Source organism: Hemitrygon akajei, chromosome 6 (genome assembly GCF_048418815.1).
Source record: "Hemitrygon akajei chromosome 6, sHemAka1.3, whole genome shotgun sequence".
Taxonomy (NCBI): Eukaryota; Metazoa; Chordata; class Chondrichthyes; order Myliobatiformes; family Dasyatidae; genus Hemitrygon; species Hemitrygon akajei.
Window position 1 is genome coordinate 22,747,354 of NC_133129.1, and position 22,690 is coordinate 22,770,043.

A 22,690-nucleotide genomic window follows, 5' to 3' on the forward strand; every position below is an offset into this window, starting at 1 on the left:
CAAGTCCCCCCTCAACCTTCTATGCACCAAAGAATAAAGACCTAACTTGTTCAACCTTTCTCTGTACCTTAGGTGCTGAAACCCAGGTATCATTCCAATAAATCTCCTCTGTACTCTCTCTATTTTGTTGACATCTTTCCTATAATTCGGTGACCAGAACTGTACACAATACTCCAAATTTGGCCTCACCAATGCCTTGTACAATTTTAACATTACATCCCAACTCCTATACTCAATGCTCTGATTTATAAAGGCCAGCATACCAAAAGTTTTCTTCACCACCCTATCCACATGAGATTCCACCTTCAGGGAACTATGCGCCATTATTCCTAGATCACTCTGTTCTACTGCATTCTTCAATGCCCTACCATTTACCATGTATGTCCTATTTTGATTATTCCTACCAAAATGTAACACTTCACACTTATCAGCATTAAACTCCATCTGCCATCTTTCAGCCCACTCTTCTAACTGGCCTAAATCTCTCTGCAAGCTTTGAAAACCTACTTTATTATCCACACCACCTATCTTAGTATCATCTGCATACTTACTAATCCAATTTACCACCCCATCATCCAGATCATTAATGTGTATGACAAACAACATTGGACCCAGTACAGGTCCCTGAGGCACCACCAGTCACCGGCTTCCAACCTGACAAACAGTTATCCACCACTACTCTCTGGCATCTCCCATCCAGCCACTGTTGAATCCATTTTACTACTTCAATATTAATACCTAACGATTGAACCTTCCTAACTAACCTTCCGTGTGGAACCTTGTCAAAGGCCTTACTGAAGTCCATATAGACAACATCCACTGCTTTACCCTTGTCAACTTTCCTTGTAACCTCTTCAAAAAGTTCAGTAAGATTTGTCAAACATGGCCTTCCATGCACAAATCCATGCTGACTGTTCCTAATCAGACCCTGTCTATCCAAGTAATTATATATATCATCTCTAAGAATACTTTCCATTAATTTACCCACCACTGACGTCAAACTGACAGGCCTATAATTGCTAGGTTTACTCTTAGAACCCTTTTTTAAACAATGGAGCCACATGAGCAATAAGCCAATCCTCTGGCACCATCCCCATATCTAATGACATTTGAAATATTTCTGTCAGAGCCCCTTCTATTTCTACACTAACTTTCCTCAGGACCCGGAGATTTATCCACTTTTATATTCCTTAAAAGCGCCAGTACTTCCTCCTCTTTAATCGTCATAGTTTCCATAACTTCCCTACTTGTTTCCCTTACCTTACACAATTCAAATCAACTTTGCCCAGCTCCTCTCTAAAATTCCCTTTACTCTACTGTATACTAATACATCTGACTTTAGCTTCTCCATCTCAAATTACAGGGTGAAGTTTATCATTTTATGATCACTTCCTTCTAAGGTTCCTTTACCTTAAGCTTGTACCAGTGACGTCCCTCAGGGATTTATTCTGGGACACCTACTCTTCATGATTTTTATAAATGATGTGGATGAGGAATTGGAGGGATGGGTTAGTAAATTTGCCGATGACAGAAATGTTGGGGGTGTTATGGATAGTGTAGAGGGCTGTGAGAGGTTACAGCGGGACATTGATAGGATGTAAAACTGGGCTGAGAAGTGGCAGATGGAGCTCAACCCAGCTAAGTGTGAAGTGGTTCATTTTGGTAGGTCAAATATGATGGCAGAATATAGTATTAATGGTAAGACTCTTGGCAGTGTAGAGGATCAGAGGGATCTTGGGGTCCAAGTCCATAGGACACTCAAAGCTGCTGTGCAGGTTGACTCTGTGGTTAAGAAGGCATACATTGCATTGGCCTTTATCAATCATGGGATTGAGTTTAGGAGCCGAAAGGGAATGTTGCAGCTATATAGGACCCTGGTCAGACTCCACTTGGAGTACTGTGCTCAGTTCTGGTCACCTCACTACAGGAAGGATGTGGAAACCATAGAAAGGGTGCAGAGGGGTTTTACAAGGATGTTGCCTGGATTGAGTAGCATGCCTTATGAGAATAGGTTGAGTGAACTCGGCCTTTTCTCTCTGGAGCGACAGAGGATGAGAGGTGACTTGATAGAGTTGTATAAGATGATGAGAAGCATTGATCATGTGGATAGAGACTTTTTCGCAGGGCTGAAATGGCTAGCACAAGAGGGCACAGTTTTAAGGTGCTTAGAAGCAGTTAGAGAGGAGATGTCGGTGGTAATTTTTTACGCAGAGAGTGGTGAGTGTGTGGAATGGGCTGCTGGCGACAGTGGTGGTGGTGGATAAAATAGGGTCTTTTAAGAGACTCCTTGATAGGTACATGGAGCTTAAAAAAATAGAGGGCTTAGGTAATTTCTAAGGTAAGGACATGTTTGGCACAGCTTTGTGGGCTGAAGGGCCTGTATTGTGCCGTAGGGTTTCTATGTTTCTATTTCTCTTTTGACGTGCCTTTTGTCAGATATAGCCCACATCCTGGCTACTGTTTGGAGACCTGTATGTAACCCCCATCAGAGTCTTTTTTACCCATGCAATTTCTTAATTCTATCAACAAGGATTCTACATTTTTGATCTTATGTCACCTCTTTCTAAGGATTTGATTTCATTTTTTTACCAATAGAGCTTTCCCACCTGCTCTACCTACCTGCCTGTCCTTTTGATACGTGTTTCCTTGGATTTTAAGCTCCCAACTGTGATCTTTTTTCAGCCACATCTCAGTGAAGGTGCTATGTTGCGAGCTCCATTCCAAATCTACTGTATACTACTAATTTCTATCATTTTCTTAGCATTTTCTGTTCCAGTAGCTGATAGTCACATCAGATATGATAGACTGACCCTTCTGAACATTGGAAAGATGGCATTTACCCACTACCCACCGCCTTTCCTACACTGGGAACCCCTGCTTGCATGATCCATGGGAGAATTATCTCTTACACCGCCAGTACCTCAGAAGAAGCGCCAAAGGTGAGGGAAAAAGGCCGGCATCCTGGTGAAGCTGAGATGGGATGCAAATCGGTCACCGCTCCCTAGCATACTCCTGGATAATGTTCAGTCCCTGGATAACAAGCTTTGTGAACCATGAGCTAGAATCTTCTATCTGCGGGAAACAAAGGAATGTAATGTTTTGTGCTTCGTGGGGACCTGGCTGATGAAAGAAATACCAGATAGTGCCCTCGAGCCCTTTGGGTTCTCCCTGTTTTGGGCAGACAGGTCAAGAAATCTCACAGGGAAGAATAAAGGAGGAGGGGTGTGCTTCATGGTCAACAATGCTTGCTGCGATCCCCAGAATGTGCATGCCTTCAAATTCTTTGGTTCCCAAGATCTGGAATACCTGGTGCTGTTGTGCAGACCCTTCTGGCTGCCTTGGGAGTTCACAGTGGTGTACATTCTGCCACTGGTTGATACTGACCTGGTTTTCGAGAAACAGTACAATACCATCAACACACTGAAGACTGCACACCCAGAGGCTGCCTTAATTGTCACTGGTGACTTTAATCGAGCATCGCTAACTAAAGTCTCTCTGAAGTTTTATCAGCACATCCAGGTGAGCACTCATGGAGATAACACACTTGACCATTGCTACACTCCCTTCCGCAATGCTTACAAAGCTCTCCTTTGCCCAGCTTTTGGAAAATCAGATCACTCTTCGATCCTGCTTTTGCCGATGTACAGGCAGAAGCTGAAACAAGAGGCAGCCATAGTTAAAACCGTCCACTGTTGGTCCGACCAATTGGTTGGTCTCCATGCTGCAGGACTGCTTCGGTGACGTCAAATGGAATGTCTTCCATGATGAGGATGTCTCCAAGTTCACTGATGGAGTCACAAGCTTCATCTGGAAGTGCATCAATGATGTTGTCCCCCGGAAGATGGTCAGGATCTTCCTGAACCAGAAACCCTGGATCAATAGTTCCGTGTGAGCAGCACTTGCAGTGCGACATCAAGCTTGCACCGTTGACGATCCCCAGAATGTGCATGCCTTAATCCTTTGGTTCCCCAGATCTGGAATACCTGGTGCTGTTGTGCAGACCCTTCTGGCTGCCTTGGGAGTTCACAGTGGTGTACATTCTGCCACAGGTTGATACTGTCCTGGTTCTCGAGAAACAGTACAATACCATCAACACACTGAAGACTGTACTTTCAAGGAAAGTACCTATGATCTGAGCAAAACTATCGAGGCTGTGAAACAGCAATATAGGGACAAGTTTGGGTCCAGATTCACAATGAATAGCACATGTGACTTGTGGCGAGGGCTGCCTACCATCAGACATTTCAAAGCCAAATGTCGTGGTGCCACCAACATCGCAGCCTCTCTCCCAGATGAGCTTAATTGCTTTTATGCTCAGTTCGATGTTGCTAACTCTGAACCGCTGAGGAAAGCCAGCGCTACAGTCTGCAACCTGGACATCTCTGAGTCTGAGGTATGCAGATGTTTCCAGTGAGTGAATAGTCGCAAAGCTGCGGGACCAGATGGCATCCCAGAGCGAGTACTCAGGATATGCACAGCACAACTGGCAAGAGTGTTTACAGACATTTTTAATCTCTCCCTCTACCAGTGTAGAGTCACCTCCTGCTTCAAATTATCCACCATTGTCCTTGTACCAAAAAAGACCAAAGTAACATGCCTGAATGACTGGCGTCCTATTGCATTTTCCTCAATAATAAGCAAACGCTTTGAGAGGCTCGTCAAGGATTACATCTGCAGCTTGCTACCACCCAGACTGGCCCCCTACAGTTTGCTTACTGACACAAGCGATCAACAGAAGACACAATAGCCACTGGTCTACATACTGTCCTTACACATCTGGAGAAGAAGGATGCTTATGTGAGAATGCTGTTCTTGGACTAAAGTTCAGCATTCAATACCATAGTTCCATCCAGGCTTGACAAGAATCTTGAAGACCTCGGCCTTGACCCTGCCTTGTGCGGCTGGATTGTGGACTTCCTCTCAAATCACCTGCAGGTGGTAAGAGTGGGATCCCTCACCTCTACCCCTTTGACTCTCAATACTGGAGCCCCTCAAGGCTGTCCCCTCCTTTACTCTCTGTATACCCATAACTGTGATGCCACCCACAGCTCTAATCTACTAATTGTGATGAGATCCTAAGGTTCATTATGGACTGTGCCTTTAAAAAGAGAGAGAGTGTGAGCCACTGATTCAGAGAGAGAGAGCGCACTGAGCAGCTCGTGAGTCGCTATAGTTATGGAAGGGCGGAGCTATATGATGGACAGCTGGCGTTCAGCATGTTTGGGATATATACAAGGTCAGCTGGCTTTTCAGACAGACACACAAGACACACGGAAGACATGGACAGAAATACAGAAGAAACAGACACTGGATGAGCTTTGAGTGCCCACAGAAGGGTGGGTTTTGCTCGCAGTGTGGAAAAGGGGTGACCGGTGGAAGGCTATCAGTGTGTTTACCCCTTGCCTGGGTTGATAGCTTTACTGCGTGAAGACAGTACCCTTTTGTGTGGTCACAGTCGCTGACCTTAACAGGACTTCGGAGAACAACATGGGAGAATCGACAACATCGGCTTACTTGGACGACATCTCTCTCCTCAAATCTACTCAACTCAATATCATGAACTGAACTGACTTCATACCTATACCATCGTAAGACTATCATTTACCACCTAAGCTTGAAGAAGTTTAGGGTTTTATATTTACACACTTATATATGCATAAATTCTGCTAATCTGTTTGGTTTATCTGGTTTTATATTACTATATTACGTAGATACTAATAAATAGTGTTTTGTTAATAGCAAAACCAGACTCCAGGCGTGTTCCACTTCTGTTGGTTCTTTTAACCCGCTATGGGGTACGTAACATAATTAAATTTACCAACGACACTACATTGACTGGCCTTATCTCAAACAGTAACAAGGTGGCCTACAGGGAAGAAATCATCTCTCTGACACAGTGGTGTCAAGAAAACAACCTCTCCTTCAATGTTGCAAAAACAAAGGAGCTGGTTGTGGATTACAGGAGGAATGGAGATGAGCTAACCCCTATTGACATCAATAGATCTGGGGTTGAGAGGGTAAAAAGCTTTAAGTTCCTTGGCATCCACATCACTGAGGACCTCACGTGGTCTGTACACACCAGCTGTGTGGTGAGAAAGGCACAACAGTGCCTCTTTCATCTCTGACGGTTGAGGAAGTTTGGTATGGGTCCCCAAATCCCAAGAACTTTCTATAGGGGCGCAATTGAGAGCATCCTGACTGGCTGCATCATTGCCTGGTATGCGGACTGTACCTCCCTTAATCGCAGGACTCTGCAGAGAGTGGGGCGGACAGCCCAGCGCATCTGTAATTGTGAACTTCGCATGATTCAGGCATTTACAAGGACAGGTGTGTAAAAAGGGCCTGTAGGATCATTGGGACCTGAGTCACCCCAACCACAACCTATTTCAGTTGCTACTATCCAGGAAATGGTACTTCAGCATCTGGGACAGCTTCTTCCACTAGGCCATCAGACTGATTTACTCAGGCTCATTTGAGTGTACTCTATATTATATTGACTGTTCTAGACAGAGACATAACATAAAGATTTTTACTCCTCACATATGTGAAGGATGCAAGAAATAAAGTCAATTCAATTCAATTCAATTCAATTCAATGTGCACAATTTCATATCTGCCGATCTCTTAGCTGCATTACAAGATCATCTGTCTTATTCCTTATACTGCGTGCATTCAAATGTAACTCCTTCAGTCCTGTATCCATCACCCTTTTTGATTTGCCCCCATGCTACACGTGACTTCATGGCGCTGACTGCAGTTTTGCCCAATCATCTGCCTGTCATATAACTTAACCTGACACATAACTCCCCACTCTGTCCCCACAGCTATCCCTATGAACAAAAAAAGTAACTAAGTCTGAGATACAACTGCAATGTAGACCGCAGCTCAGCACCATCTTGTGTTTGCTTCAACTGGTAAATGCCACAGCAGTATTTTCAGCCACTTCCCTCACTTACCATTTGTACATTGCTCACTTTTCAGCTCAAACATCAGGGATTGCTGGAATTAGGGAAGAATTTGAGATTCACAAATCCGACAAAGGTAATTGTGTGACATTTACCTTTGGTGATCTTTCTCGAAATCTCACACTCGTTGAGTGCCGCTGAGTTGCCATCGACTCATGGTGACCCTTTGTATAGTGTGGTTATCCATATGGCTTTCATGGTATCTTTCTCCTCTTAAACTGTGCCTAACCACATAGCCCTGAATGCTGTGGTGAGATGATGGAAGATACTTTGCAGGTCTATGAGGAACAGAGCAAGGAAACTGAGACAAGGAGCTGATACAGATGCAGTGAGCTAAGTAGCTTCTATATGTAAACAACCACATGCCTTTAAGATTCCATCAGAAATTGAGTAAATTTGCTAACTGTTTCTAACTAAATCAGATTCAGGATTATTATGCGAACATGAGAAAATCTGCAGATGCTGGAAATTCAAGCAACACACACAAAATGCTGGTGGAATGCAGCAGGCCAAGCAGCATCTATAGGTAGAAGCGCTGTCAACGTTTCGGGCCGAGATCCTTCATCAGGTCTAACCATTTATGGCATGAACATTGACTTCTCTAACTTCCGTTAATGCCCCTCCTCCCCTTCTAACCCCCATCCCTGATATATTTAGTTTTTTCCCCTCCTTTTTTTTCTTTCTCTCTCTGCCCATCACTCTGCCTGTTTTCCATCTCCCTCTGGTGCTCCCCTCCCCCTTTCTTTCTCCCTAGGCCTCCCATCCCATGATCCTTTCCCTTCTCTAGCTCTGTATCCCTTTTGCCAATCACCTTTTTGGCTCTCAGCTTCACCCCACCCCCTCTGGTTTTCTCCTATCATTTTGCATTTTCCCCTCCCCGTCCTACTTTCAAATCTCTTACTATCTTCCCTTTCAGTTAGCCCTGACGAAGGGTCTCGGCCCGAAATGTCGACGGCGCTTCTCGCTATAGATGCTGCCTGGCCTGCTGCGTTCCACCAGCATTTTGTGTGTGTTTCAGGATTACTATCTCCGATTGAGAGCAAAGAACACAAAGTTCCTGGGTGTACATATAATGGACACCTTAACCTGGATCCGCAAAACCTCCTCATTCTGCTAAGATGGTGGCATGCTCTACAGGGCTAACCAAAGGTGATTTTGTCTTAAAAAAAAATTTTTTTTTTTGCCATCACGAGATCCTGCTGGATATTAAGAACATAAAGTACTGCAGGTCTACCCCATTAGCGAGTTGCTTGTTGGCGAATAAACTGAAGGAGCTGGACAGTGCGGACCATGTTGTTGCCTGCGCCATAGAGATTTTGGAGGAGTCTGTGTGTGAAAGCGATGTGCAGTCTAACAGTGAGTGATTGTCTTAGTTGCTTTTCTTGTGATCGCAAGATCCTGTTGGACATTGTTAATGTGGACTACTGCAAATTTGATTCACTGATTTACTGATGAACGATGGGGGGGTGGGGGGGTGGGAACCATATGGCCTCAGTCGTAGCAAGGACTAAGCCTCAAGCTGTGGTGTTGTCTGATTACAATTGCCCAGGAGAGAGGGATTGGAATCGGTGTACTCCACTAGAGTGCCGGTGGCAATGTGGCATGGCATCCAAGCTGATTTGGTGCTGTCCCCCAGTGTTTGCTCGGCAGAAGACAAACCATTTTGTGTTCGTCTGCAGACTGTTGCAACATTCATGGTCTCAGGGTCTTAGACTATTATTTTTTATTTGACTGTATTTTACTGATAGATGTGGTTGTTGTCTTGTATGTGCCTTGTGCTGTTGGTACTGTGGTTTGCACTTTGGCCCCAGAGTAACGCTATATCGTTCAGCTGTATTCATAGGTATTCATGTATGGTTGAATGACAATTAAATTTGAATTTGATTATTCAAGAAGGTACAGCAGCGTCCACACTTCCTGAGGAGATTGAGCTGTGCAAGTCTCCTGCCCCCATTCTGACAACTTTTACAGGAGGACCATCGAGCATGTCCTGTCTGGTTGCATCTTTATGTGGTACAAAAGCTGAAAGGTATCAGACTGCAAGACCCTACAGTGGATAGTAAAAACCACTAGGAGGGTCACTGGAATCTCCCTCCCCCATATTTGTGACATTTACCAGGACCAATGTACGCAAAGTGTCCAAAGCATTGTTGAGAATGCCCACCACTATCCTACAATCTCTTTGACCCACTACCATCAGGAAGGAGTTACAGGAGCATCAGGCCGAGGACTGTCAACTGGGTAACAGCTTCTTCCCTCAGGCTGTGCAACTAATGAATACCCTGTCACCACTGAGATCTTGTCACTAGGACAGTGAGCTGTTTACTGTACTTCTGCTGAATACTTCACATGCATTTTGAATTATACTTTTTTAATTTATTGTGGTAATATTTTGTTTTATGTACTGTGTGGAATATATGTATTGTGGGTGCACCTTGGTACAGAGGTATGTTTTCTGTAGTGGTATATATGTATAGTCAGATGATGATAAACTTGAACTTGATATATAGAAACGTAGAAAACCTACAGCACAATACAGGCCCTTTGACCCACAATGCTGTGCTAAACATGTACTTACTTTAGAAAATGCCTAGGGTTACCTATAGCCCTCTATTTTTCTAAGCTCCATGTACCTATCCAGGAGTCTCTTAAAAGAGACTCCACCACAGCTGCCAGCAACCCATTCCATACACTCACCACTCTCTGCGTAAAAAAACTTACCCCTGACATCTCCTCTGTACCTACTTCCAAACACCTTAAAACTGTGCCCTCTCGTGTTATTCATTTCAGCCCTGGGAAAAAGCTTCTGACTATCCACACTATCAATGCCTCTCAACATCTTATACACCTCTATCAGATCACCTCTCATCCTCCGTTGCTCCAAGGAGGAAAGGTCGAGTTCACTCAACCTATTCTCATAAGGCATGCTCCCCAATCCAGGCAACATCCTTGTAAATCTCCTCTGCACCCTTTCTATGGTTTCCACATCCTTCCTGTAGTGAGGCAACCAGAACTGAACACAGTACTCCAAGTGGGGTCTGACCAGGGTCCTATATAGCTGCAACATTACCTCTCGGCTCCTAAATTTAATTCCACGATTGATGAAGGCCAATGCATATAATGCCTTCTTAACAACAGTCCACCTACGCAGCAACTTTGAGTGTCCTATGGACATGGACCCCAAGATCCCTCTGATCCTCCACACTGCCAAGGGTCTTACCATTAATACTATATTCTGCCATCATATTTGACCTACCAAAATGAACCACTTCACACTTATCTGGGTTGAACTCCATCTGCCACTTCTCAGCCCAGTTTTGCATCCTATCAATGTCCCTCTGTAACCTCTGACAGCCCTCCACACTATCCACAACACCTCCAACCTTTGTGTCATCAGCAAATTTACTAACCCATCCCTCCACTTCCTCATCTAGGTCATTTATAAAAATCACAAAGAGAAGGGGTCCCAGAACAGATCACCGACCTCCATGCAGAATATGACTCATTTACAGCCAATCTTTGTCTTCTGTTGGCAAGGCAATTCTAGATCCACAAAGCAATGTCCCTGTGGATCCCATGCCTCCTTACTTTCTCAATAAGCCTTCGCATGGGGTACCTTATCAAATGCCTTGCTGAAATCTATGTACACTACATCTACTGCTCTTCCTTCGTCCAAGTTCCTGTCTGATAGCTTCATATTTCCCTTTATTCCACTTGTACGCTTTCCTAACTTGCATGTTCCTGTCCCTCTCCAATGCTATGGTAAAGGAGATAGAATTGCGATCATGACAGAATGGATTGATAGATTAGATTCAATTGGATTAGATTGATAGATAGATGGTGCAAAAAGAGCAAATTAGTGAGGTCGTGTTTATAGAGAGCTAAATCTAGTGGCAGAGGGGAAGAAATGTTGAGTGTGTGTCTTTAGGTTCCTGTAACTCCTCCTTGATGATAGTAATCAGAAGAGGGCATGTCTTGGGTGGTGTGTATCCTTAATGACTTACATTTAAGCTCCTATTTTATGAAATAATTAATTAGTACAAGCTTAATACTTTTGATTGTATAGTAGGAGAACCTTTCATTCAAGGTTTGTTCATTTTGGAGCTGACTTTAAACTCACAGATGGCTTCGTCTTTGTTCTTCTTGCCTTTTAAAGTTAGTCTTGTGCCTGAATCAACAAGGCAAATACTTTTCATTTATGTAGAACTTAGAAGAGTTCCTAGTACTTATCTCACAAGCAGAATATTGTTAGCCAGTTTGTGCATAGGACCTGCACTCAGTTGCTACTTTTATTAGGTGCACCTGTATTCCTGCTTGCTAGTTCAAATATCTAATCGTATGACAGCAACTCAGTGCATAAGAACATCCAGACATGGTTAAGATGTACAGTTGTTGTTCAGACCAAACGTCAGCATGGGGAAGAAATGTAATCTAAGTCAGGTTGACTGTGGAATGATTGTTGGTGACTGTTAGGGTGGCCCGAGTATCTTTTCAGGCACAACAGTCTCCTAGAGTTTGCAGAGAATGGTACAGAAAAAACAAAAAAAAAAGCATCCAGTGAGTGGCAGTTTTGTGGGCAAAAATGCTCTGTTAATGAGAAAGGTTAAAGGAAAATGGCCAGACTCGTTCAAGCTGACATGAGGGTGACAATAGCTCACATAGCCATGTGGTATGGTTTTTCTGGGTGCAAGAGAGGAGGAAACTCACAGGTTCTTGAGTAAGATTTTAAAAAGGAGCATTTGTGGAGTTTTGGTGTTTTACGGCAGTCCAATCAAATAGCAATTCATTAGCAAGGAGAAATAAAAATAAGGTAGGTATAAGTGGAGCGGCCATTGTTGGAGTGCACCAGTGTTAGAATGGGGAGGCTTTGGCTCATTAGGCTTCTGTGAATACAGGCGTGGGTGAGTTACATATCTGGTAAGTTTCTTCTTCTTCATTCTTTATCTGTTAATACATAGCTAAAGTACTGAAAATGGCTCCAGGGGCTGTGTTGTGTTCTTTACGTGAGATGTGGGAATTCTGGGAGACCTCTAACCTCCTGGATAACCACAACTGTACCGAGTGCACTGAGCTGTGGCTCATCAGAGAACATATTGAGAAACTGGAGCTGCAGCTGATGACCTTTGACTCATACAGGAAAATAAGTAAGTGGTAAATAGGATCCACAGGAAGGAAGTCACCTCAAGGTTGCAGGAGGCAGGTAACTGGGTGTCTGTCAGGAGAAAGAAGGGAAATGAGCGGCTAGTGCAGAGTACCACTATGGCTGTTCCCCTCAATAATAAGTATACCTTTAGATACTGTTGTGGGGGTGGGGTGGGGTGCAGAACAACCGACTAAGGGAAGCCAGCTGGGTTATTGGCACTCAGTTTGGCACTGTGGCTCAGAAATGAAGTAGGAAGAAGAGGACTACAGTAGTGATAATGGATTCAACAGTTAGAGGAATTGACACGAGATTCTGTGGACGTGATAGAGACACCAGGATGGTATGTTGCCTCCCAGGTGCCAGGTCAGGACATCTCAGATTGAATCCACAGCATTCTAAAGGTGGAGGGGTGAGCAGCCAGAAGTCTTGGTACATATTAGCACTAATGATATTGGTAGGAAAATGGAAGAGGTCCTGAAGAGAGAATTTAGAGAGCTGGGTAGAAAGCTGAAAAGCAGGACCTGCACAGTAGTAATCTCTGAATTGCTGACTGTGCCTTGTGCCAGTGAGGGTAAGAATAGGATGATTTGGTGCAGGGGGCAGGGGGTTCAGGTTTCTTTATCATTGGTATCTCTTCTGGGAAGGTATGATCTGTACAAGAGAGACAGCTGGAGATTAGCTGGAGCTGTTCAGGAGGGTTTAAACTAATTTGGCAGGGGGATGGGAACTGGAGTGATAGGACTGAGGATGGGATAAATAGTTTACAAGCAGAGGCAGTGTGCAGTGCGACTGCAAGAGAGGAGAGACTGATGATAGGGCAAAACTGCAGTCACTGGGACAAGTTGCATTGTAATAGCGGGAGAAAATTGAAAAGGGTGATGAATACAGGACTGAAGGTATATTGAATGCATGCAATATATTGAATAAGGGAGATAAACTTGTAGCAAAATTACAGATTAGCATGTATGATATTGTTGGCATCACTGAATTGTGGCTGAAAGAAGATTATAGCTGGAAGCTTAACATCCAAGGATACACATTGTATCAAAAGAACAAGTAGGTAGGCAGAAGGTGTGGAGTGGCTCTGTTGGTAAAAAAAATGAAATCAAATCATTAGCAACAGGTGACATAGGACTGGAAAGTAGAATTTTTGTTGGTAGAGCTAAGAAACAGCAAGGATAAAAAGATCCTAATGGGAGTTATATAGAGACGTCCAAAGAATAGCAAAGATATGATCTACAAATTACACTGGGAAATGGAAAATGCATGTCAAAAGAGAATTGTAAAAAAGATGGACAACAGAAACCTGATTGGATGAGGACTAACCAATCAGGTGGGATGGACGATGGGGCTATAAATACCATCGGACTAAACATGCCCAGGCATCATCCATGATGATGGCTGAGCTTGTTATTGAAACATCGATTAAAATTGGTACCTGTACCTGGCTGGAAGCCCGAGAACAGTTTATTTGTTATAAAGTCAGATGTATTTGTTTTACAATGGAGTAAAGGGAATTACAGAGCCATGAGAAGTGAGCTAGCCAAAACTGATTGGAAGGGAACATTACCAGGGATGATGACAGAGCAGCAATGGCTGGGTGCAGTTTCTGGAGCAATTCATTAGGCGCAGGAAAGATACATCCTAAAGAAGAAGAAATATTCTAAAGGCAGGATGATGCTACTGTGGCTGACAAGAGAAATCAAAGCCAATATAAAAGCTAAAGAGAGGGTTTATAATAGAGCAAAAATTAGTGGGAAGTGCCACTCCACGCTTCAAGAAGGGATCGAGGTAGAAAGGAAATTATAGACCAGTTAGTCTGACCTCAGTAGTCGGGAAGGTGTTGGAGTCGATTGTTAAGGACATGGTTTTGGGGTACTTGGAGGCACATGATAAAATAGGTTAACTTTAGCATGGTTTCCTTAAGGGAAATTCTTGCCTGAAAAGTCTGTTGGAATTCTTAGAAGAACTAACAAAGCAGGAGAGACAAAGGAAAATGGTAGATGTTGTGTACTTGGATTTTTAGATGGCCTTTGACAAGTTACCACACATGAGGCTGTTTAACAGATTAAGAGCCCATGGTATTACATGAGAGATACTAGCAAGGATAGAGCATTGACTGATTGGCAGGAGGCAAAGAGTGGGAATAAAGGGAGTCTTTACTGATTGACTGCTGGTGTTCCACAGGGTTCTGTGTTGCGACTGCTTCTTTTTACGTTATATGTCAATGATTTGGATAACTGATCTGATGGTTTTGTGACCAAGTTTGTGGACAATATGAAAATGAGTGGAGGGGCAGGTAGTGTTGAGGGAGCAGAAAGGTTACAGAAGAACTTGGACAGATTAAGAGAATGGGCAAAGATGTGGCGGATGGAATACAATGTCAGGAAACATATGGTCATGCACCGGTGGAAGAAATAAAAGGATAGACTAATTTCTAAGTGGAAAGAAAATTTAAAAATCTGAGGTGCAAAGGGACCTGGGAGTCCTCATGCAGGATTCCCTAAAGGTTAGTTTGCAGGCTCAGTTGGTGAGGAAGGCAAATGCAATGTTAGCTTTTATTTCAAGAGGTCTAGAATATAAAAGCAAGGATGTCATGTTGAGACTTTAAATATTGGAATATTGTGAGCAGGTTTGGACCTGTTATCTAAGAAAGGATGCGCTGAAACTGGAGAGGGTTCAAAGGAGGTCCATGAAAATGATTCTAAGATTGAAAGGCTTATTAGATGAGTAACATTTGATTGCACTGGGCTTGTACTCACTGGAATTGTAAAGAATGAGGGAGGGGGTCTTTTTGAAGCCTATCAAATGTTGAAAGGCCTTGATCTATCGACATGGATGTGGAGACTTCCAGTAAGATGGTGCGTGTGCAAACTGAGCAGCCTGTAAGGGGACAACCAAAAGTATATACATCTTTGTAAAATTGTTTTTTACGATCCAACGATAATTCTACTCTAAGAACACCGGGTACTGCAGGGCTACTCCATCAGTGAGCTGCTCATTGATTGGAGTAGGTGGACTGGTGCTGGTGGCCGAGCCGGTCAAGATGTTGAAGGGGTCTGTTGAGGTGTTGGAGGAGCCAGTTGGGATATAGAAGGAGCCAGTCAGGATATCAAATGAGCTAGACAGGATATTGGAGCAGCCCATCGTGATAATCGGAGGAACCCATGGCGATATCGGAGCAGCCGTCGGGATATCGGAGGAACCCATTGAAATATCGGAGAAATCCATTGGGATATTGGGGCAGTCGTCGGGATATCGAAGGAACCCATTGGGATATTGCGGCAGCTGTCAGGATGTCGGAGCAGCCATCAGGGTATCAGTGTAGCTTGTCGTGATATCGGAGGAGCCAGTCGGGATATCAGAGTAGCTGGTTGGAGTGTTGGAGGAGCTGGTTTGGGTCGGAAAAGCTGAGCTGGCTGCAAACAGTGTTGCTGCCCACTACTCGGAAATGTCAGAGTTGGTGCAGTATAACCATGGGAGTCTATCTTGGACATTTCACTTGCAATTACAAGACTGTTTTGGACAGTGATAATGTAAGTTACGATAGGGCTGTTAACTCTTGTCTCGTGGAGGGACAGTCAACATGGGAGCTGTGTAGCCTCAGCTGTAGCATCCGGCTTGCCTATTGCTGCAGACCCGGTGAGAGATGTGGAAGCGCTACATGGGGTTGAGCTCGGCTGGGGCCTTGCCTCACCTGTCAGTGCTGCCCTTCCATGTTCGAGTGGTGGAATGACAGGCTGGAATGCATGCATCATAACAATGCTGAGAGACTCTACTGTTGATTGCTGGACATTGTCACTCAGGATCTTGGACTATTTATGATTTTTTTTTAGAATGAATTTGCTTCTTTGCCCAATATCTTGAATTGTGTTACCCACTATTTTTGAATGTTTGCTTGCTGTTTTGAATGCATTTCACCTTGGCCCCAGAGGAATGCTGTCTCATTTAGCTGTGTCTAAGTTTGGTTTGAATGATAATCAAACTTGATTTGATCTGATTTGATGTCTTTTGAACAGAGGTGAGGCAGAATTTCTTTAGACAGAGCATGGTGACTCTGTGGAATTGATTGCCACATATGGCTGTAGAGGCCAAGTCAATGGGTATATTTATGGCAAAGGTTCTTGATTAGTCAAAGCATGAAGGGACACAGGGAGAAGGCTGGAGATTGGGACTGAGAGGGAAATGGATTAGCCATGATGAAATGGTAGAGAAGACTTGATGCACCAAAGGGCCTAATTCTGCTCCTATATCTTATGGTCTTATGAGTGGCATACCTCTCTTGGTAAAAAATTGGAATCAGACTTCAGAAGGAGGTGATATAGGATCAGAAAATGCAGAATTGTTGTGGGTAGAGTTAAGGAACTGCAAAGGTAAAAAGAAGTTATATACAGGCCTCTGAACAGTAGCTAAGATGTGGGCTACAAATTACAAGGGGAGATAGAAAATACATGGCAAAAGGGAAATGTTATGATCATTACAGGAGATTTCAATATGCAGGTAGATGGGACGATCAGGTTGCTGGTGGATGTCAAGAGTTTGTACAATGCCTATGAGATGGCTTTTAGAGCAGCTTGTGGCTGAGCTCAGCAGGGGATCAGATATTTTGGATTAAGTGTTGTGCAAAGAATCAACTTGATTAGGCTTTGAGGTAAGGGAAAGTTTAGGCAGTGTTGCCACAAGATGGCTTTTTAGAGCAGCTTGTGGTTGAGTCCTCTACCCATCCCTTTCACCCCTCTGTCACCTTATCTCCTTGCCTGTCCATCGACTCTCTCTGGTGCTTCTACCCAATCAACTTCCCAGCTCTTCACTTCACCCCTCCCCCTCCCAGTTTCACCTTGTGTTTTTTCCGGCCCTCCTCCACCTTCTAATTCACTCCTCATCTTTTTTTCTTCAGTCCTGCTGAAGGGTCTCAGCTCTAAGTGTCGACTGTACTCGTTTCCATAGATGCTGCCAGGCCTGCTGAGTTCCTCCGGCATTTTTTGTGTGTAGCATAGCAGTTATTCTGGATTAAGTGTTGCTTAATGAATTAGATTTGATTAGGGAGCTTAAGGTAAAGGAATCCTTAGGAAACAGTGATCATAATATGGTTGAATTTAGCCTGCAATTTGTGAGGGAGAAGCTATGTGAAGGACATGTTTGCCACAATTTTGTGGGCCAAAGGGCCTGTATTGTGCTGTATGTTTTCTATGTTTTCTAAAGTTAAACGTTTCAGTACTACTGTGCAGTAAAGGGAATTACAGAGGCATGAGAGAGAAGCTGGCCAATGTTGATTGGAAGCGGACAGTAGCAGGGACGACAGTAGAGCAGTATTGGCTGGAGTTTTTGAGAGCAATTTGGAAGGTGCAGGATGGATACATCCCAAGGAAGAAGTATTCTGAAGGCAGGATAACACAAATATGGCTGACAAGAGAAGGCAAAGCCAACATAAAAGCCAAAGAGAGGGGATATAATAGAGCAAAAATTAATGGGAAGTTAGAGGATTTGGAAGCATTTAAATACCAACAGAAGGCAACTAAAGAAGCCATAAGGAGGGAAAAGATGAAATGTGAAAGGAAACTAACCAATAATATCAAAAAAGGATACCAAACGTTTTTCAGATATATAAAGAGTAAAAGAGAGTCAAGAGTAAATATTGGACCATTGGAAAATGATGCTAAAGAGTTAGTATTGGGGACAAGGAAATGGCGAATGAACTGAATAAGTATTTTACGTCAGTCTTCACTGTGAAAGTTCCTAGCAGTATGCTAGAAGTTCAGAAGTGTCGGGGCAAAAGTGAGTGCAGTTGCTATTGACAGGGAGAAGGTGCTTGGGAAGCTGAAAGTTCTAAAGGTAGGTAAGTAATCTGGACCAGATGGTATACACACCAGGGTTCTGATAGAGATGACCAAAGAGATTGTGGAGGTATTAGTAATGATCTTTCAATAATCTCTTGTTTCTGACATGGCTCTGGAGGATTGGAAAATTGCAAATGTCACTCCACTCTTCAAGAATGGAAGGAGGCAGAAGAAAGGAAATTATAGGCCAGTTAGCCTGACTTCAGTAGTTGGGAAGATATTGGAGTCCATTGTTAGGTAAGACGTTTTGAAATACCTGGAGGCACATGATAAAATAGGCTAAAGAGAAAGCAAAACCTTGTCTGACAGATCTGCTGGAATTCTTTGAGGAAATAACAAGCAAGATAGACAAAGGAGAATTGATGATTGTTGTGTACTTGGATTTTCAGGTCTTTAACAATGTGCCACACATGAAGCTGCTTAACAGGTTACGAGAAATATTTGGTGTTACAGGAAATATTTTAGCATGGATAAAGCAGTGGCTGATTGGCAGGAGGCAAAGAGTGGGAATAAAGGAAGATTTTTCTGGTTGGCTGATAGTGAATGGTGTGTTCCACAGGGGTTGGTGTTGGGACTGCTTCCTTTTACGTTGTATGTCACTGATTTGGATGATGGAATTAAAGGCTTTGTGGCCAAGTCTGGAGATGCTATGAAAATAGGTGAAGGTCATGCAGTGTTGGGGAAGCTGTAGAAGGACTTAGATAGATTAGGAGAATGGGCAAAGAAGTGGCTGTTGGAATACAATGTTGGTAACTGTATGGTCATTCACTTTGGTAGAAGGCACAGAAGGGTCAACTATGTTCTAAATCAGGAGAAAATTCAAGAATCCGAGATTCAAAGAGACTCAGGAGTCCTTGTGCACGATTCCCTAAACGTTAATTTGTAGATTGAGTTGGTGGTGAGGATGGCAAATGTGATGGTAACATTCATTTCAAGAGGACTAGAATATAAAAGCAAGGATGTAATGTTGAGGCTTTATAAAGCACTGGTGAGGCCTCATTTGAAGCAGTTTTGGGCCCCTTTTCTGAGAAGGGATGTGCTGACATTTGAGAGGGTTCAGAGGAGGTTCATGAGAATGATTCCAGAAGGGAAAGGCTTATTATATGAGGAACGTTAGATGACTCTGGGCCTGTACTCACTGGAATTTAGAAGAATGAGGGGGATCTCATTGACACCTCTCGAATAGTGAAAGATCTGGATAGAGTAGATGTGGGCAGGTTGTTTCCCATAGTGGGAGAGTCTAGAACCAGGGGGCACAACCTCAGAATAGAGGGTGTCCATTTAAAATGGAGATGTGGTGGAATTTATTTAGCCAGAGCGCGTTGAATCTGTATTTTGTTGAATCTGGCAGTGGAGGTCAAGTCATTGGGTGTATTTAAGACAGAGGTTGATAGATTCTTGATAAGTCAGGGCATGAAAGGTTACAGGGAGAAAGCATAAGAATGAGGTTAAGAGGAAAATGGATCGGCCATCATCAAATGCCAGAGTAGACTTGCTAGGCTGAGTGGCCGAGTTCTGCTGCTGTGGCTTATGGTCACAACACGGGTGTGCAGAAGAGCGTCTCTGAACACACATGTTGAACCTTGAAGTGGTTGGGGTACAGTAGTAGAAGACCACTCCTGTACCTAATGAAATTGCGACTGCAATTATTCTTAATTAAGATGTAAAATTTAATGCTGCTGTTATATTGAAATGTTTCTTTTCATTGCTTCAGAAAATAGCTGAAATTCAGGGGAGAAATTGTCTCCTTGAAATCCAACTGGAGGAAGCAAACCGTTTGGTGAAACTGACACAGGCCAAGGAGAACTCTTTGAAAGAAGGTAACTGAAGGCTGACTGATGGAAATGCTTCATTTTTTTTGGTAACCTTTACTTTAATTTTCCCTCTGGTTTCTGTGTAGGTGCAACTACATAATTTTCTTTGTAACATTTACAAAATCCATGAGTTAAGGTAAGTCCTGGGCATCTCACATATTGAATGCATGTGAAAGACAGCTTGTCACAAATTTAGAAAGATATTTTTTAAGCTCAGAATGGAAAAACACAAATAATCAATCTGTAATAAAATCCTCGAGTCAGTTGAAGGCTTGGAGGGCTATCCTGGGATTGGAGGAGTGTGTGTGTGTGTGTGTGTGTGTGTGTGTGTGTGTGTGTGTGTGTGTGTGTGTGTGTGTGTGTGTGTGTGTGTGTGTGTGTGTGTGTGTGTGTGTGTGTGTGTGTGTGTGTGTGTGTGTGTGTGTGTGTGTGTGTGTGTGTGTGTGTGTGTGTGTGTGTGTTAGTAGTTGGGTAGGTGGAAGGAAAGGAGCTTGTTACAGCACAAACTGGGTCTTCAGCTCACAATGTTGTACTGACCTTTTCACCTATTATAAGATCAATCTAACCTTTCCCTACCTTTACAGCCCTCCATTTTTCTATCATCCATATGCCTATCTAAGAGACTCCTAAATATTCCTAAAAACTCTGCCTCTACCATCACCCATAGCAGAGTGTGCCATGCACTCACTACTCTGTGTGAAAAAAACTTACCTCTAACATCCTCCCTATACTTTTCTCCTAGCATTTTATATGGAAGTCCTCTGGTACTGTCCACTTCTGCACTGGGATAAAATCTCTGGCTGTCCATCCTATCCAGGCCTCTTACCATTTTGTGCACTTCTATTGTCACCTCATTCTCTTTAACTCCTAAGAGGAAAGCTCTCATTCGCTGAACTTATTCTTTTAAGACATGCTGTCTAATCCAGGCAGCATCTGGTAAATCTTCTCTGCAGCCTCTCTAAAGCTTCCACATCCTTTCTATAACGAGGTGACCAGAAATGAATTCAGTATTCCAATTGTGGTCTACCTAGGGTTTTATAGAGCTGCAACATTATCCTGTGGCTCTTGAACTCAATGCCCCAACTACTGAAGGCCAGCGCGCCAAGTAGGGCTGCATCTTAGAGGTGAGTCAAATGTTTTTGAGGAAGGTAGATGATTACACTAAAGAGAAAAGAGTAGAAGGATTAAACTGAGTGTATTTTCAAACTTTAGTACATAAGAACATAAGAAATAGGAGCAGGAGTAGGGCATCTGGCCCATCGAGCCTGCCCCACCATTCAATAAGATCATGGATGATCTGTCCATAAACTCAGCTCCATTTACCTGCCTTTTCCCATAACCCTTAATTCCCTTACTATGTAAAAATCTATCTAACTGTATCTTAAATATATTTAGTGAAGAAGCCTCAACTATTTCCCTGAGATTTGCCACTCTCTCCTCATCTCTGTCCTAAACCTTCTCCCCTGAATCCCTGTATGTTTCTATAAGATCCCCTCTCATTCTTCTGAACTCCAGAGAGTATAGTCCCACGCGACTCAATCTCTCCATATAGGTTAACCCCTTAATTCCTGGAATCAACCTGGTGAACCTCTTCTGCACTGCCTCCAAAGCCAGTATATCCTTCCTCAAGTATGGAGACCAGAACTGCACACAGTACTCCAGTGCGGCTTCACTAGTACCTTGTATAGTTGCAGCATGACCTCCCTGCTCTTGAATTCAATCCCTCTAGCAATGAAAGCCAACATTCCGTTTGCCTTCTAAATAACGTGTTGTACCTGCATGCCAACTTTTTGCGATTTATGAACAAGCACTCCCAAGTCTCTCTGCACAACAGCATGCTGCAATCTTTCAGCATTTAAATAATAATCTTCTCTTCTATTATTCCTTCCAAAGTGGATGATCTTGCATTTACCAACGTTGTATTCCATCTGCCAGACCTTGGCCCACTCACTTAACCTATCTATATCCCTCTGCAGACTCTCCACATCCTCTGTACAGTTTGCTTTTCCACTCAGTTTAGTGTCATCAGCAAATTTTGCTACTCTATACTCAGTCCCCTCTTCCAAATCATCAATGTAAATTGTAAACAGCTGCGGGCCCAGTACCAATCCCTGCGGCACCCCACTCACCACTGACTGCCAACCAGAGAAACACCCATTTATACCAACTCTCTGCCTTCTATTGTTTAACCAATCTACTATCCATTCCAATACACTTCCTCTGACTCCATGCATCCGTATCTTATTTATAAGTCTCTTTTGCGGCACCTTATCGAACGCCTCCTGGAAATCCAAGTATACTAGACACTAAACACTAGAATACTACAGCACAGTACAGGCCCCTCGGCCCACGATGTTGTGCCAACCCATATATCCTTAAAAAAAAGTACTAAACCCACACCACCCCGTAACCCTCTATTTTCCTTTCATCTATGTGCCTGTCGAAGAGGCTCTTAAATACCACTGATGTTTTAGCCTCCACCACCATCCCTGGCAAGTCATTCCAGGCACCCACAACTCTCTGTGTAAAAAACTTACCCCTGATGTCTCCCCTAAACTTCCCTCCCTTAACTTTGTACATATGCCCTCTGGTATTTGCTATTCGTGCACCTGTTCCTCTATCCACTGCACTCATTATGTTCTCAAAGAACTCCAGTAAGTTTGTCAAACAGGACCTACCCTTTCTGAATCCATGCTGTGTCTGTCTAATGGAACCACTCCTTTCTAAATGTTTCACTGTTTCTTCCTTAATGACAGCTTCAAGCTTTTTCCTGACTACAGATGTTAAGCTAACTGGCCTATAGTTGCCCGTCTTTTGCCTACATACTTTTTAAAAAAGTGGCATGACATTTGCTGTCTTCCAAGCCGCTGGGACCTGCCCAAAGTCTAGAGAGTTTTGACAAATGATTACCAACGCATCTACTATAACCTCC

At 43.4% G+C, this 22,690-nt stretch overlaps 1 protein-coding gene across 1 annotated transcript in view; it reads left to right on the forward strand.

Annotated features, from left to right (window-relative positions):
- Window positions 1–22,690, forward strand: part of LOC140728698 (coiled-coil domain-containing protein 152) — an 84,495-nt gene that overhangs the window by 15,014 nt on the left and 46,791 nt on the right. Inside the window, exon 2 of the mRNA XM_073047662.1 lies at window positions 19,659–19,764. Coding sequence (XP_072903763.1) covers window positions 19,659–19,764 — 106 coding nt within the window. The remainder of the gene's footprint in view (window positions 1–19,658; window positions 19,765–22,690) is intronic.